Source organism: Aotus nancymaae, unplaced genomic scaffold (assembly GCF_030222135.1).
Source record: "Aotus nancymaae isolate 86718 unplaced genomic scaffold, 86718_ANA_hifiasm-v0.15.2.pri h1tg000029l, whole genome shotgun sequence".
NCBI lineage: Eukaryota > Metazoa > Chordata > Mammalia > Primates > Aotidae > Aotus > Aotus nancymaae.
This window is the reverse complement of record NW_026988442.1, coordinates 7,760,784-7,777,686: the sequence shown is the minus strand read 5'-3', so window position 1 is coordinate 7,777,686 and position 16,903 is coordinate 7,760,784. Positions and strand designations below refer to the sequence as shown.

Below are 16,903 nucleotides of genomic sequence, written 5' to 3'. Positions count from 1 at the left end.
CCAGACTGGGCAACACAGCAAAAAAAAAAAAAAAAAGAAATATTAAGATACGTGAGAAAAATTAAGCAGGATGTAATTGCATATAAAATATAATACAATTTTTTGGTAAACTTGTAAATACACACGTGTGTGTGTATGCGTATGTATACATAGCAGAAAGCCTGAACGCCAACACATCAAAACATTAACAGTGGAGCTGGGTACGGTGGCTCATACCTGAAACCCTAGTCACTCAGGAGGCTGAGGCAGGAAGATTCCTTCAGGCTGAGACCAGCCTAGGTAACACAGTAAGACTGTTTCTAAAAATAAAAAACTTAGCTGGGTATGGTGGCTCATGCCCATAGTCCCAGCTACTTGGGAGTCTGAGGTGGAAAGTCCTCTTGAGCCCAGGAGCTCAAGGATGAAGTGAGCTATGAGTGTGCCAGTGTACCCCAGCCTGGGCAACAGAGTGAGACCCTGTTTCTTGTTTTCATTCCCTCCCTCCCTTCCTCCCTTAATATTACCACTTATCCTCAAGTTCTAAGAGACCCTGTTTCTTAAAAACAACAACAGCAAAACAAAACAAAACCAGTGGCTGTAGTTTTACCAGTCATTTTGGTTTCTTTTTTTAACTCTCTTTATTAAGTCAGGCCCTATTCTAAGAATGTTCTGGTATTATTTTATTTAATCCTCATATAAAACTTCTGTGGTAGGTACCATAATTTCTCCCCATTTTATAGACAAGGAAACTGAAGCTTAGACAGTTCTGGTCCCACACCATGATTGACCAAGTATGTACAAAGCCAGAGCCTCTCCAACTCCAGACTCAGTGCCCTCAGTCCATATGCTCCACTGCCTTTCTCATGTGTTACTTCTACAATCAGAAACAGTAAGTGTTGTTTAAACATTAAAAAAAGGACTATTTCTGTCAGTCTGATAATACTGATCACTACAGTTAAAATTCTGCAGAAAAAGCCTGCCCCTCTTGTAAGTGATAAGTCTGTAGTTTGTCATTTTGATTCCTTACAAAATAAGAGCTCCTGCCAGGCCTGCTTATTAAGATCAGAGACTGATAATAGAATTATAACTATGAATACTACAAATCCAAACCCAAACAAAACCCTACCAAGCAAAGAAAGCTTCTACTTTTATTTATGCATGGTAAATTAAAAATGTGTTCATAGATTTTTAATATTCTTGTAGGCTCCCAGAAGAGTATATTTACACTGTTGACACCACTGAGATGCTAACTGGCTGTATGTGAAACCTAAATCTTATTATTAGTTTCCAGTCTCTAGTAACGTATATCAGGAAGTTGGCACCTGCAAAGAACAACTTTATCCCATATAAATTCTTCTCTGAGAGCTTCCAAACATAAATAATGGGTAATATTTAATTTTGAACCTTTGGCTATTTTCTGGGTTGGCTCAGTTAGAGCAAGTGCTTTCACTCAAATACATATTTAATTTTCTTTTTCCTACATTCAGATCTTCTTAGGAAGGGAGGGAAGGATGTAGTTAAGGAGTGCTTTACCAAATATACATAGCACATATGCTGTAGAGCTATTAGAAAATTACAGCTGCATAAAACTTAGCTCTTAACTTTCATTTTTCTGACAGGGCCTCACTTCATGACCTTGTTATAGCCGAGATTTAGATGGCTGTCTTTTAATCCCTTAGAAATATCCCTCCACAGACAAGACTGGCTTGGTAAGATATCTCTCACCTTAGAAAATAAGAGATTAGGCTGGATGCAGTGGCTCATGCCTGTAATCCCCAGCACTTTGGGAAGCCAAGGTGGTGGATCACCTGAGGTTAGGAGTTCAAGACCAGCCTGGCCAACATGGCAAAAATGTGTCATTACTAAAGATATAAAAACTAACCGGGTATGGTGACGCACACTTGTAATCCCAGCTACTCGGGAGGCTGACGCAGGAGAATCGCTTGAACCAAGGAGGTGGTAGGTTGCAGTGAGCTAAGATGAGGATTGCTCCACTGCACTTCAGCCTGGGCGACAGAATGAGACTCTGTCTCAAAAAAAAAAAAAAAAGAAAGAAAGAAAAAAGAAAAGAAAATAAAGAGATTAAACATCCATACTGGGCAAGCTAATAGAGAGGAACAGGCAAGTGACAGAAAGTACAATAGAAAGACAGACAGTTTTGCAGTCAGCAAATCAGGATGATTGTTCCCAGGATGTCACTAGCTAAATGTCAGAGGTTGGCCCATCTATACTTCAATTTTCTTATCTTTCAAATGGGATAATAAGTGTCCTATCTATCAACTTTAAGAGATTCCATTTTTTCCTGAAAGGAAAAAATGAGATAGCAGACAGTGAAGTGTCTGAAAACTTTAAGAGGACAAAAATATTAAGGCGTGTGTCTGTGTGTGTGTGTGTGTTTGGGGAAAGGGAATGACAGTACATGAAAGTAGTAAATAACATTAAAGAAGCCTTGACAAAAATCATGTCTTTGGAGGATTCCACCAAACCAAGTGCCCCTTCCATAGGGCCATGCATTAACAAGCTTTCTGTCAGGTAGCATGCCAACCTGGCCCCCAGACGCAGGAACTAGAAACCTTGTCTGGCCAAAGACAGCCATTAATACAGGCTAGCTAGGAGTGAGGCCAGTGGTGTGGGAATGTTGCCTGGCAGGGTCTTCACAATGGGTACAATTCTTGTAACATTCTGAACAAAGACTCAGACACACAGAGCATTAAGAGGCAGCGCTGTCACCAGACGGAAGAGACATCTGCCTCAGTGCTGCAGGGGGTCGGATGTTGAGACCTTTGTGAGTCCTCGCTACCCAGCAGGGCCTTTTAATAAACCTAAATTACCAGAGGGACCAAGGCTGGTAGAGGATATGTTGATGCAGAATATATTTTAGGATTTTCTCCCTATGTTGGCCCAATAATTTAAGAAGATGGTAGATTATTCCAAGATATTAATCCTGATTTAGTGATATATTAGTTTTAACAAAATTTTCATCATAATGTATTTTCAGCATGAGTATTCCTTTTTTTTTTTTTGAGATGGAGTCTCACTGTGTTGCCCAGACTAAAGTGCAGTGGCGCAATCTTGGCTCGCCATAACCTCTGCCTCCCAGGTTCAAGTGATTCTCCTGCCTCAGCCTCCTGAGTAGCTGGGATTACAGGCGCGTGCCACCACACCTGGCTAATTTTTGTATTTTTAGTAGAGACGGGTTTCACCATGTTGGTCAGGCTGGTCTCAAACTCCTGACCTCGTGATCTGCCCGCCTTTGCCTCCCAAAGTGCTGGGATTACAGGAGTGAGCCACCAGGCCCGGCCAAGTATTAATATTTTAAAATAAATTTTAAAAAGGCTACCTATTCCTCATCTTAGTAATATATATTCTTTGCTATTGAAATCTTACAAATGTAAGTTATTTAGTAATTGCTCCCTGTGGGAGTTAAGAGGAAAAACAGAACACACAGTACAGTGTTGTATCTTACTTGGCATTTCCAACATCATTCATGTGAAAACCTTTTTTCCCCTTATGTAATTCACAGTTCTTGAAATCTCTAGCCTCAGCCTAAATTTCAAACCACCTAGTCAGTTTATTAAAACCAAAGCAAAACAAACAAACAAAAAGACAAGAATATTTGAGAACTTTATCAGCAATCTTAGAACAAAGAAGTTCCAACACAGATTACTTGAGATTTGGATGCCTACAGGACCTGAGTTTAACACAATACACCACAGCAGTAGCTTGGTTTGAGGCTGCAGTAGCATTCCTCAAAGCATGTTTGGTAGCCACATTCTTCTTAGATCAGTTCCTGTTCCCTGGACAATACCATACCATCTTCCCAAGAGTGAATATTCTAGTTTTGCTTCAGAAATGCTCCGAAGCTGGGTGCAGTGGCTCACACTTGTAATCCCAAGCACTTTGGGAGGCTGAGGCAGGTGGATCACGAGGTCAGAAGTTCGATACCAGCCTGGACAACATGGTGAAACTCCATCTCTACTAAAAATACAAAAATTAGCGGGGTGTGATGGCGAGCACCTATAATCCCAGCTTCTTGGGAGGCTGAGGCAGGAGAATTACCTGAACCCGGGAGGCGGAGGTTGCAGTGAGCTGAGACTGCACTCTAGCCTAGGTGACAGAGCAAGACTCCATCTCAAAAAAAAAAAAAAAAAATTAGCTGGGCATTGTGGCATGTGCCTGTAGTACTAGTTACTGTGGAGGCTAAGATGAGAGGATCACTTGAGCCCAGGAATTCAAGGTTACAGTGAGCTATGATACCACCTCTGTGCTCCAGCCTGGGTTACAGAACAAGACTATCTCTAAAAAAAAAAAAAGAAGAAGAAAGCTTTTGACACATTAGAAGGAACTAACTTCTTTGTTAATCTTTATTGAGTATCTTTATGGCCACATGAAACACCTTCTGCAAAATCTCTTTTTGAGTGGGTGGATGAGAGGAAAAATTAATAATTTTAAAAACATGTCACTGATCAGTAGAAAGACCTAAGCTTTCTGATCAAATGGATATGCTGGGTCCTAGAGAGAATTACTTTAAAATTAAGACCTATATTTAGATAGATCCTAAGTAAAATTTCTGAATTCTAGGATAGAAAAACTATGACAAGTTTCAAAAAAAAAGTTGTTATAACGGAAAGCATATAGATTTTGAGATTTACCTTAGGCCATGAGTATACAGTGGGCTTGTGGAGTCTGACAGCCAGGGGTTTAATCATGCATTTGCCAGTAATTTAGGGCTTGTAACTTATCTTTTCTATGTCTCAGTTTCCTCATCTGATAAGGCAGAATAGTAGTAGTAACTACTTCATAAAGTTTTAAAGGAATTAAATGACTCAATAGATGAAAAACACTTAGAACAGTACCTGGGCACATGTTGTGTACTTGAGAAATGTTAGTTTTCATTATTAACTAAAATATAACAATAAAATATAGTAGAATCACTGTCTATATCTCCATTAAAAGACAGGTAGACTTCTGACTCCAGAAAGATGGCATAGACATACATTTCCCTATTTATCCAGCTAAATATAACTAAAAAACATGAACATTAAGTTGGACAGAAGGTAGCACACTAACTAGGGACATGGGGACCCAAGGAATAGCTTGGTAACGAGTTCTCTGGGCTTTGTTTTTGTCTCCTATATCCCAGATGTAGAGCTGGCAAAGTTGGCAAACCAGAAATGCCAATGGGTGAAGACAAAAAAAAAAAAAAAGCCCCAATTAAAGTGTTCTCTCTAGCCAAAGAATCAAAAAAGGAGTAGTCTAACAAGACTGAAAACTTTTAAACAAGAATTGCCCTACTTCAGCTAAACAACCCAGAAAAAACCTATGGCCACATCCCTAAAGACATGCCAGCAAAGGCTGAAGGCAGAGCCTAGATTTTCACTCATGCCAGGATGCAACAAGATCCCCCCAGCCATCTTGCTGGGATAGTGTTAGAAAAGGCCAAGTAGGAAGCTGGCATTTTTTTGTTTTTGTTTTTTTTTGAGACACAGTCTCATTCTGTCAACAGGCTGGAGTACAGTGGCGCAATCTTGGCTCACTGCAACCTCTGCCTCCCGGGTTCAAGCTATTTTCCTGCCTCAGCCTCCTGAGTAGCTGGGACTACAGGCACCCAGTTAATTTTTGTATTTTTAGTAGAGACGGGGTTTCACCATGTTGGCCAGCTGGAATTTTTACCCAACATGGTGATAATGAGGCTGTACCTCAGTGATATCAGTAGAGACTACATGTGGACCCTGACTTCTACCCCTATCCAGCAGTAACAAAGTGACTATACTTCTCCTCACTAGGGTGATGACAAAGATCTAGTGCAGAATCAGGATTTTACCCAGTGGCAACAAGCACTCCTATCTGTCCCAGCCAAAAAGGTATCAGTGAAAGCCTAGTTGAGAGCTGAAACTCCCATTCCTGCTGTGTCCCTGCCCCGTTGTGTCAAACGGAGGCTGAGTAGGGAGCCTGGACTTCTACCTTTACCTGGCATTAATGAGGCAGCATTACAACCCACTATGTTGCTATCAGAGTGGTATCAGAGGAAGCCAGTTAACACAGAAGGTTTAAATAAAATCCAGAGTCTCATAACATAATACGCAAAATGTCCAGGTTTCAACTAAAAATTACTCATCATATCAAGACTAGAAAGATCACAAATCAAAATGAGGAATGACAATTAACGGATGCTAACACCAATGACAAAAATGTTAAAATTATCTGACAAAGATTTTAAAACAGCCATCATCAAAATGTTTAAGTAAGCATTTATGAACATGCTTGAAACAAGTGAAAACATTGAAAATCTCAGCAAAGAAACAGAAGATATAAAGAGGAACAAAATGGAAATTATAGAACTGAAAAACACAGTAATTGAAATTAAAAAAAAAAATTAAGTGCATGGGCTCAACAGCAGAATGGAAAAGAAAGGGGAAAGCATAAGTAAACTAGGGCCAGGCACGGTGGCTCACGCCTGTAATCCCAGCACTTTGGGAGACCGAGGTGGGCAGATCACTTGAGGTCAAGAGTTCAAGACCAGCCTGGCAAACATGGCAAAACGCTGTCTCTACTAAAAATATAAAAATTAGTCAGGCATGGTGGTGGGTACCTATAATCCCAGCTACTTGGGAATGTACAGATTCAAGAAGCTGAACAAACTCCAAAGAGAATAAACCCAAATAAATCTACAAGACACATCGTAGTCAAATTTCTGAAAACTAACAGCAACAAAATCTTTTTCTTTTTTTTTTTTTTTTTTGCAGAGGTAATTGAGTTAAAACAACAAAAATCTTGAAAGCAACTAGGGAGATACCATTGGGGGAAATAATATGAAAGACAAAGATTTTTCATCAGAAACAACGGAGGCCAAAAGGAAGGAACACATTTTTCAAGTGCTGAAAGAGAAGAGCCATCAACTCAAAATCCTACATTCAGCAAAAATATCCTTCAGGAATGAAATAGGAAATCAAGACAGCCTCACATGAAGGAAAATAAAGGGAATTTGTTGCTAGCAGACCCATGCTTCAAGAGTAACTAAAGGAAGTTGTCTTAACAGAAAGGAAATGATAAGAAAAGGAACCCTGGAACATCAAGAAGGAAGAAACAACGCGGTAAACAAATATAAGGTAAACAAACAAACAAAAAATACAATAAACTTCCTCCTCTTGAGTTTTCTAAGTTACAGTCAATGATTGAAGAAAAATTATAATTGGCCAACCTGGTTCTAAACGTATTCAGAGAAAACATTAGATGAGCATATTAAAATTAAGGAAGGATAAAGGGACATAAAAGGAGGTAAGATTCCTAGTCTGAACTGGTAAAATGGTAATAGTGGACTGCATATATAATACAATGCCTACAGCAATCAGTAAAAAAACTACACAAAGACATACACTCAAAACACTACAAAAAATCAAAATGGACTTCAAAAAATTATTCAAGTAACAGAAATAAAAAATAGAGAAAACAAGTAAAAAATAAAGTTTAAAATGGCAAGCTTAAGTTTAAATGGCTTAAATATGCCAATTAAAACAAAGAGGTTGATGGAATGAATTAAAAAAATCACCCAATAATATGCTGTCTACATGAAACTCACTTTAAAAATAATGATACATGCACATTGAAAAGGATAGAAAAAGATATGTAATGCAAGCATTAATAAAAAGAAAGCAGGAGTGGCTATACTAACATTAAAGCAGACTTCAGAGCAAATAAAATTATCAGAGAAAGAAACATTATGTAATGATAAAATGGTCAATTCACTAAAAGTACATGGCAATCTTAAATGTGCATGCAGAAAACAACAGAGCTGCAAAACATGTGAAGCAAAAACTGATTGAACTGAAAGGAGATATAAACAAATCTGTAATTATACTCAAAGACTTCAAAACCTTCTCTCAACAACTGATGAAACAACTAGATAGAAAACCAGCAAGGATAAAGAAAAATTCAACAACACAATTAGACAACAAGATCTAATCAAAATTTACAGAGCACTCCACCTAGCAACAGCAAAATACATATTCTTTTCAAGTGTCCATGGCACCTACACCAACACAGACCATACATATCCCTGGTCATAAAACAAATCTCAAGCAAACTTTCAAAAATCGAAGTCTAACAGAGTATGTTACTGCACATAGTTGAATCAAACTAGACATTTCTAACAGAAAGGTAGCAAGAAAATATCTAAACACTTAGAAACTAATTAACACACTTCAAATATCTATAAGTCAAAAAGAGGTCTTAAAAATTTTAAAAAATACATTGAATTGATTTAAAATGAAAGTACCAGGCGAGGTGGCTCACGCCTGTAATCCCAGCACTTTGGGAGGCCGAGATGGGCAGATCATGAGGTCAGGAGTTCCAAGACTAGACTGGTCAACATGGTGAAACCCTGTCTCTACTAAAAATACAAAAAAATTAGCTGGGGGTAGTCCTGTAGTGCCTGTAGTCCCAGCTACTCAGGAGGCTGTGGCACGAGGATTGCTTGAACCCAGGCAGCAGAGATTGCAGTGAGCCAAGATTTTGCCACTGCACTCCAGTCTGGGCAACAGAGCAAGACTCTGTCTCAGTTAAAAAAAAAAAAAAAAGGCTGGGTGCAGTGGCTCACAGCTGTAACCCCATCACTTTGGGAGGCTGAGGTGGGTGGATCACCTGAGGTCAGGAGCTTGAGACCAGCCTAGCCAATATGGTAAAACCTCATCTCTACTAAAAATGCAAAAATTAGCTGGGTGTGGTAGCAGGTGCCTATAATCTCAACTACTCAGAAGGCTGAGGCAGGAGAATTGATTGAACCCAGGAGGCAAAGGTTGTAATGAGCCAAGATCGTGCCATTGCACTCCACCTGGGTGACAAGAGTGAAACTTCATCTCAAAAATGAAAAGAAAAAAGAAAGAAAGAAAATGAAAATACAACATATCAAAATTTGAGAGACACAGGCAAAGCAGTGTTGAGTGGGCAATTCGTAGCACTAAATGCACACATAAGAAAATAAGTCTCAAATCAATAATCTAAACTCCTACATCAAGAACCTAGAAAAAGGGCAACTTGGTCAAGAAAAAAGAAATAATAATAAACAGAAATCAATTAAATTGAGAACAGGAAAACAACAGAGAAAAATCAATGAAACAAAAAGCTGAGTCTGTTCTTTGATCAATAACACTGACAAACCTCTAGGAAGAATGACAAAAAAAAAAAAAAAGAAGACACAAATAACCAATATCAACAATTAAATAGGAAAGATCACTACAGACACTGCAGACATCAAAAGGATAATAAGAGTATACATACATATACAGACATGAATTTAGTAACATACAGAAAACAGACCAATTTCTCAAAAAACACAAACTACAAAAACTTGCCCAATATAAAACAGATAATGTGAACAGTTCTATAATTATCAAACAAACTGAATTAGTCATTTAAAAATTCACAAAAAAGAATGCTCCAGGCCTCGAAGCTTTTACCAGAGAATTCTACCAAAAGTTTAAATAAGAATGAGCACAAATTCTTGACAATCTTTTGCAGAGAATGGGAGGGAACATTTCTCAAGTCATTTTTTTGAAGCCAGTGTGACCTTGATAGCAAACTCAGATAAAGACAGTGTCTGGCAAATACAGACACAGAAATTCTTAATAAAATATTGGCAAGTAGAACTCAGCAATCTGTAAATAGAATTTTATAACACCATGACCAGGTAAGATTTAATCAAGTGATGCAGGGCTGGCTTAATATTAAAAAAAAATCAGTATTTTTTGGCTAAAGAAAAAAATCACATGATCATATTAACTGATGAAAAAAAACACATTTCATAAACATCAGCATCCATTTATGATAAAAAAGAAAAACTCCCAGAAATAGAAATGGAAGAGAACTTCTTCGACATGTTAAAAAGCATCTACAAAAATCAAACCAGCAAAAACCAACCAAACAATAACAACAAAAACTATACAGCTAACATTATTCTTAATTGTGAAAGACTGAATACTTACCCCCCTAAGACCGGGAACAAGGCAGGATATCTGCTCTCACCACTCTTATTCAACATAGTGCTGGAAGTTCTAGCCAGTGCAATAAGGTAGAAAAGGGAATAAAAGGCATACACATCAGAAAGGAAGAAATTAAACTAAGCCTATTTGCCAACATCAACATTTACAACAACAGAATCCCAAAGAATTTTCAAACAAATTTCTAGAACGAATAAGTGAGTTCAGCAAGGTTGCAGGATATCAGATACACGTATATAAATCAACTGTATTTTTATAAATTAACAATGAACATAGGAACACTGAAATTATAAATACAATGACATTTACAATCGTTTAAAAAAAAAAAAAGAAAAGAAAAGAAATACAGGCCGGGTGCTGTGGTTCACACCTGTAATCCCAACACTATGGGAGGCCAAGGTGGGCTGATCACCTGAGGTCAGGAGTTCGAGACCAGCTTGGCCAACGTGGTGAAACCCCCATCTCTACTAAAAATACCAAAAAATTAGACTCGTGTGGTGGCAGGCACCTGTAATCTCAGTTGCACTCCAGCTTGGGCAACAAGAGCAAGACTCTGTCTCAAAAAAAAAAGAAAGAAAGAAAGAAAGAAAAGAGAAAAAGAAAAAGAAATACAAAGAATTAAATTTAATAAGACAATAGATATGTACAGGACTTGTATGCTAAAAATGACAAAATGCTGATTAAAGGAATCAGGCTAAGACCTAAATAAATGCAGAGACATAGTGTGTTCATGGATTTGAAAACTCAACATAGTAAAGATATTCTCTCCAAATTGATAAATAGGTTTAACACAATTTCTATCAAAATTCCAGCAAATTTAGGCAGAAAGACAATTTTGAAAAAAGAAGACTAAATGGAGAGGAATCAGTCTATTCAATGTAAGGACTCATCATAGCCTAATCAAGACATTGATTGGTTTTGGCAAAAGAACAGAAGCACAGGTCAATGGAACAAAATGAAGAACCCAGAAACAGACCTACACAAATATACCCAAATGATTTTTGAGAAATGTGCAGTCCTTTCTCAGTGGAGAGAGGACAATTAGTGCTAGAACAATGGTACAACCCAAGGCAAAAAATTGAATCTTGATCTTATACTCACACACAAAAAAACACTCAAAATGGATCATGAACTTAAACATAAAATGCAAAACAATGATACAGTTACAAAAAACACAAAAGAAGATATTTGGGACTTAGGATTAGGCAAAGACTTGACACCAAAAGCAAGGTGCATAAAAGGAAAAATTGATACACTGGAGTTCACTGCAATGAAAATTTTTTTTTGCCTTGTAAGACCCTGTCAAGAGGATGAAAAAAGAAGCTAAACACTAAGAAAAAAAAAAAAAAAAAATTGCAAACCTTATGCCTGACAAAGGGCTAATAACCTAAACACAAAAATCAACAGTAAAAGAAACAACCAATTATGGGTTGAATTGTGTTCTCAAAAAGATATGGTGAAGACATAACTCCCAGTACCTCTGAATGTGATTTTATTTGAAAACAGAGTTGTTGAAAATATAATTAATTAAGATGTAATTAAGAAGTTAAAGTTATACTAGAGTAATCCAGTATGACTAGTATCTTTATAAGAGGAAAAGAGACACAGAGAGATTCAGGAGGACAGACTGCTGTGTGATGTCAGAAGCAGAGACTGAAGGACTGCTGGCTGTCATCAGAAGCTTGAAGAGAAGCATGAACAAATCCTTTCTCAGAGCCCTCAGAAGGAATAACCTTGCCAATTTTTTTTTATTACAAAATTTTTTTTTTTTTTTTTTAAATCAGCCTCCCTAGTAGCTGGGACTACAGGAGTGCACCACCATGCTCGCTAATTTCTTTTTTTCTTTTTTTTTTTGAGGCGGAGTTTCGCTCTTGTTACCCAGGCTGGAGTGCAATGGCGCGATCTCGGCTCACCGCAACCTCCGCCTCCTGGGTTCAGGCAATTCTCCTGCCTCAGCCTCCTGAGTAGCTGGGATTATAGGCACACGCCACCGTGCCCAGCTAATTTTTTGTATTTTTAGTAAAGACGGGGTTTCACTATGTTGACCAGGATGAATTTTTTTATTTTTAGTAGAGACGGGGATTCACTATGTTGCCCAGGCTGGTCTCAGACTCCTGACCTCAAGAGATCTGCCTACTTTAGTCTCCCAAACTGCTGGGATTACAGGCGTGAGCCACCATGCCCAGGCTTTTTTTTTTTTTGAGAGAGTCTTGCTCTATCACCTAGGCTGGTGTGCAACCTCTGCCTCCTGAGTAGCTGGGATTACAGGCATGTGCCACTACGCCTGGCTAATCTCTGTATTTTTAGTAGAGACGGGGTTTCACCATGTCGGTCAGGCTGGTTGTGAACTCCTGGACTCAAGTGATCCGCCCACCTTGGCTTTCCAAAGTATTGGGATTATAGGTGTGAGCCACTGTGCCCAGCCACCAACATTTTGATTTCAGACTTCTACACCCCAGAATTGTGAGACAATAGATTTTCTGTTGTTTTAAGCCACCCAGTTTACAGCACTTACGTTAAGGCAGCCCTAGGAAACAATTCAAATAGAAAATAGGCAAAAGAGACATTTCACCAAAGGAAATATACAGATGGTAAATAAGTACATGAAAGTGTGTTCAAAATCATTAGCCATTAGGGGAATAGAAATTAAAGCCACAATGAGAAATTACTAAAATATACCTATCAGAATGGCTAAAATAAAAAATTGCAACAACATCAAATGCTGGCAAGAATGCAGAGAAACTAGAGCATTTTATCTTGTTGATGGGAGAATAATATGGTATAGCTACTCTGGACAATAGTTTGTCAGTTTCTTGTAAAATTAAACATGCAGCTGCCATACAACTCAGCAATTACAGCCCTGGGCATTTATTCCAGGGAAATGAAAACTTATGTTCACATACAACATCAACACAAAGGTTCATAGCAGCTTTATCTGTAATGGTCTAAAATTAGAAACAACCCAAATATCATTGAATGGGTGAATGACTAAACAAACTGTGGAGTATACACATCATCAAATACCACTCAGCAATAAAAAGAAACAAACTATTGATAGATGTAATAATCAGGATCACTTTCAAGACACTTACGGTGAATAAAAAAAGCCAATCCCAAAAGGTTATATACTGTATAAGTACACATATCTTGATGTACTCTTGATGAAATCCCTGATGTGACAGAAACCTTCTTTACCTTGACTGTATCAAAATTAATATCCTGGTATTATGTAATATCTGGTATCCAGATGTTACAGTTTTACAAAATGTTATCATTATGGGAAATTGTAAAAAGAGTACATAGAATCTTTCTGTTGTGTTTCTTACAGCTGCATGTGAGTCTACAGTTATCTCAAAATAAAAATTTTAATCAAACAATATACAATGGTGCAACATCTACACAGGTCTGATGTAAAAGAACTGTGCTGCTAGAACTGTATATCCAGCCAAACTATCTTTCATTTGTAAGGAAAAAAAAAAGAAAGAAAGAAGGAAAAAGACATTTTCAGACATGCAAGTACACTTCTTTCTCTATATATAGGTATGCAATCCTTCCACTGATTAAAACCCTGACAGTAATCTAGATTAAGGTTTCAGATTATTTCAGCAAAGCATGGAAGATGGAATGGGGAGAAGAAAGTTAAGTAGTACTAATAGTTTCATTTTGAAAGGCTATACTATTTAATTGAAAAAGTTGTTAGAGAAATATAAGTCTAAATATGTATATTAAAATGTAGGAAGCCACAAACAGGATGTATAATTTTCATCACTAGCAGAGAGGAAAAAGCAGCAAAGAAACCTGGATAATTTCAGCAAAATACAGAAAGGTAAAAAGGGGATGAGGGGGAATCATAAGAAAGCAAATGATAGAAATATAAAATAAAATGGTAGGAACAAAATGAAAAACAAATTATAAGAAAAGTAAATGGTTTAAATTCTCCCATTTAAAAAAGGCTTTAGCTCCCATGTTTTGGCATACACACAAAAAACCCCAGGACTCTAGGATGAACAGAAGCTAGTTAATGGGTACAAAAATACAGTTAGATAGAAAAAATAAGTTCTAGTATTTTATAGTGCAGTAGCGAAATTGTAGTTAATACTTTGCTGTATTCCAAACAATGAAGAAACTAATGAACGGAGAAAACTAAATTTTTTTTTTGAGATGGAGTCTCACTTTGTCACCCAGGCTGGAGTACCGTGGCACGATCTTGGCTAACTGCAACTTCTGCCTCCCAGGTTCTATCAATTCTTCTGCCTCAGCCTCCTGAGTAGCAGGGATTACAGGTGTGTGCCACCACGCCAGGCTAATTTTTGTATTTTTAGTAGTAGAGACAGGGTTTCGCTGTGTTAGCCAGGCCAATCTCGAACTCCTGACCTCAAGTGATCTGCCTACCTCAGGGCGGATTACAGGCATGAGCCACTGTGTCCTGCCAAGAAAACTAAATTTTAAAAATTAAAAAAAAATTAATGTGTATTTCAAAATAGCTCGAAGAATTTGCAATGTTCCCAACACAGAGAAAAGGAAAATATTTGAGCTGATAGCTCTCTCAATTACCATGATTGAATCATTATACATTATATACATGTGTAAAAATATCATATGTACCCCAAAATATGTACAGCTATGCTATGCTTTAATCAATAAAGACTCTAAAATTATATAAATATTGAGCTATATTACAAGAACACACTTTATATGATTCTAAGATTTTTTTTTAATTTTTTAAATTTTTTTTATTTTTTATTTATTTATTTATTTTTTTTTTGAGACTGAGTTTCGTTCTTGTTACCCAGGCTGGAGTGCAATGGCACGATCTCGGCTCACCGCCACCTCCGCCTCCTGGGTTCAGGCAATTCTCCTGCCTCAGCCTCCTGAGTAGCTGGGATTACAGGCATACGCCACCATGCCCAGCTAATTTTTTGTATTTTTAGTAGAGACGGGGTTTCACCATGTTGACCAGGATGGTCTCGATCTCTCGACCTTGTGATCCACCCGCCTCAGCCTCCCAAAGTGCTGGGATTACAGGCGTGAGCCACCGTGCCCAGCGATTCTAAGATATTTTTAAATGGGGGATGCAGTAAGAAAATAAACAAAAATATAGCAGGCAAATATCAGAAAGAAAGGAGGAATGCTAATTTCTTTTTAGAAAGTAGAAATGAAAGCAAAAGTTATACGAACATGTTTTATAGTGACAGAAATATTAATCTCCAAATGAGATGTAACAAAAAAAGAGGACATAAACAATACCATTAACAAATAATATATATATTGGCTGTGTGGTGGCTCATACCTATAATCCCAGTAGTTTGGGAGGCCGAGGTGGGTAGATTACCTGAGATCAGGAGTTCAAGACCAGCCTGGCCAACATGGTGAAGCCCCATCTCTACTAAAAATACAAACATTAGCTGGGTGTGGTGATCACACCTGTAATCTCAGCTATGGCGGGAGGCTGAGGCAGAAGAAACACCTGAACTCAGAAGGCGGAGGCTGCTGTGAGCTGAGATTGCACCACTGCACTCCAGCCTAAGCAAAAGAGTGAGACTCCGTCTAAAAAAAAAAACCAAAAACAAATTATACACATAAACAAATTATATATATAGTGTATATCTATGTATCTATATATAGAGTGGATATATATGTATGTGTATACATATGTGTGTATGTGTGTGTATATATATATAACTTTGTGTCTTAACAAAGAAAATACCTTTTCATATGAATCTGGAAACATCTACATTTAGATAAACTAATTATTATGCCATAGGAACATTCCAAAGAACAGAACTCTTAGAGGCCACAATATGTGACTACAATGTGTAAAATTAATTCAACAATGAAAAGATAAACAAAAGAAAAATACTTATAAATTCAAAAAATAATCTTTAAAATGACTTCAGGCTGGGTGTGGTGGCTCATGCCTGTAATCTCAGCTCAGCACTTTGAGAGGCCAAGGCAGGCAGATCACCTGAAGTCAGGAGTTCGAGACCAGCCTGGCCAACATGGTGAAACCCCATCTCTACTAAAAATACAAAAATTAGCCTGGCTAATTTTTGGTGCCAGTAATCCCAGGTACTCAGGAAGCTGAGGCAGGAGAATTCCTTGAACCCGGGAAGTGGAGGTTGCACCATTGCACTCCAACCTGGGTGACAAGAGTGAAACTCCATCTCAAAAAAATAAATAAAATAAAATAAAATGGCTTCTGTCTAGTAAGTAAAACAAATCATAGACCATTTAGAGGTTAATTACATTGTGGGAAAAGTCTCATATTGAGAAAAAAATCCATAACCTTTAATATGGGAAGAGGATTCTTACAGGCTACTGTGTAGGTATGTAAGTATAACTGATTGTATTATCAATCTAAAAAGAAAAACGAAAATAAATGAACACAAGAATTCTATTCTGGAAAGCAGAAGAACAAATCAAACAAAATAAGCCAGAAGAAGAAATTAATAAAGTTCAAACAAAATATATGAATTAAAACAAAAAAACTGAAAGGAACAGAAATCAACTAAACAAAACATGAAGAATGAAAAAGATAAAAAATATTCTTATGCAGAGATTTAAAAACATCCATGAGATAATTGGAGTATTAATTTTTAAATCTAGAATAGATTTTACAGGAATATAAATAACCAAAACTGGCTCAAGAAGAAAACTTGAAAATATAGAAATGTCTTCATAAAAAAGGTTTCAGACCCTAATGGCAATGGAATTAGAACTTACTAAACTTGCACAGTTAATTAGTCTGCTATACAGTAGTCCCTGCTTATCGACAGTGGGTACGTTCACAGACCCCCAACTGGATGCCTGAAAACCTGGACAGTAGTGAGCCCTATATATACTATGTTTTTCTGAACTGATAACCAAGACCCTAACAGTCGGATGGTGTACACAGTGTGTACACACTGGACAGGGGATGATTCACGTCC

The 16,903-nt window shown here is 37.5% G+C and overlaps 1 protein-coding gene across 3 annotated transcripts in view; it reads right to left on the bottom strand.

Moving 5' to 3' along the window:
- RNF24 (ring finger protein 24) overlaps positions 1 to 16,903 on the bottom strand; it is an 84,959-nt gene that overhangs the window by 35,630 nt on the left and 32,426 nt on the right. The window contains exons 1-2 of one of the 3 annotated variants that reach the window (XM_064382267.1): positions 9,960 to 10,029; positions 1,862 to 2,005 (exon numbers count right to left, since the gene is read on the bottom strand). The exons of 1 other annotated variant lie outside the window; for it this stretch is intronic. Coding sequence is in view for 1 of the 2 variants with exons in the window: in XM_012455385.2 (XP_012310808.1) it covers positions 9,960 to 10,015 (56 nt within the window). In the remaining variant the exon portion in view is untranslated. Of the gene's footprint in view, positions 1 to 1,861; positions 2,006 to 9,959; positions 10,590 to 16,903 lie in introns of those variants that run through there. One more of the 3 variants, XM_012455385.2, reaches the window with a different exon arrangement.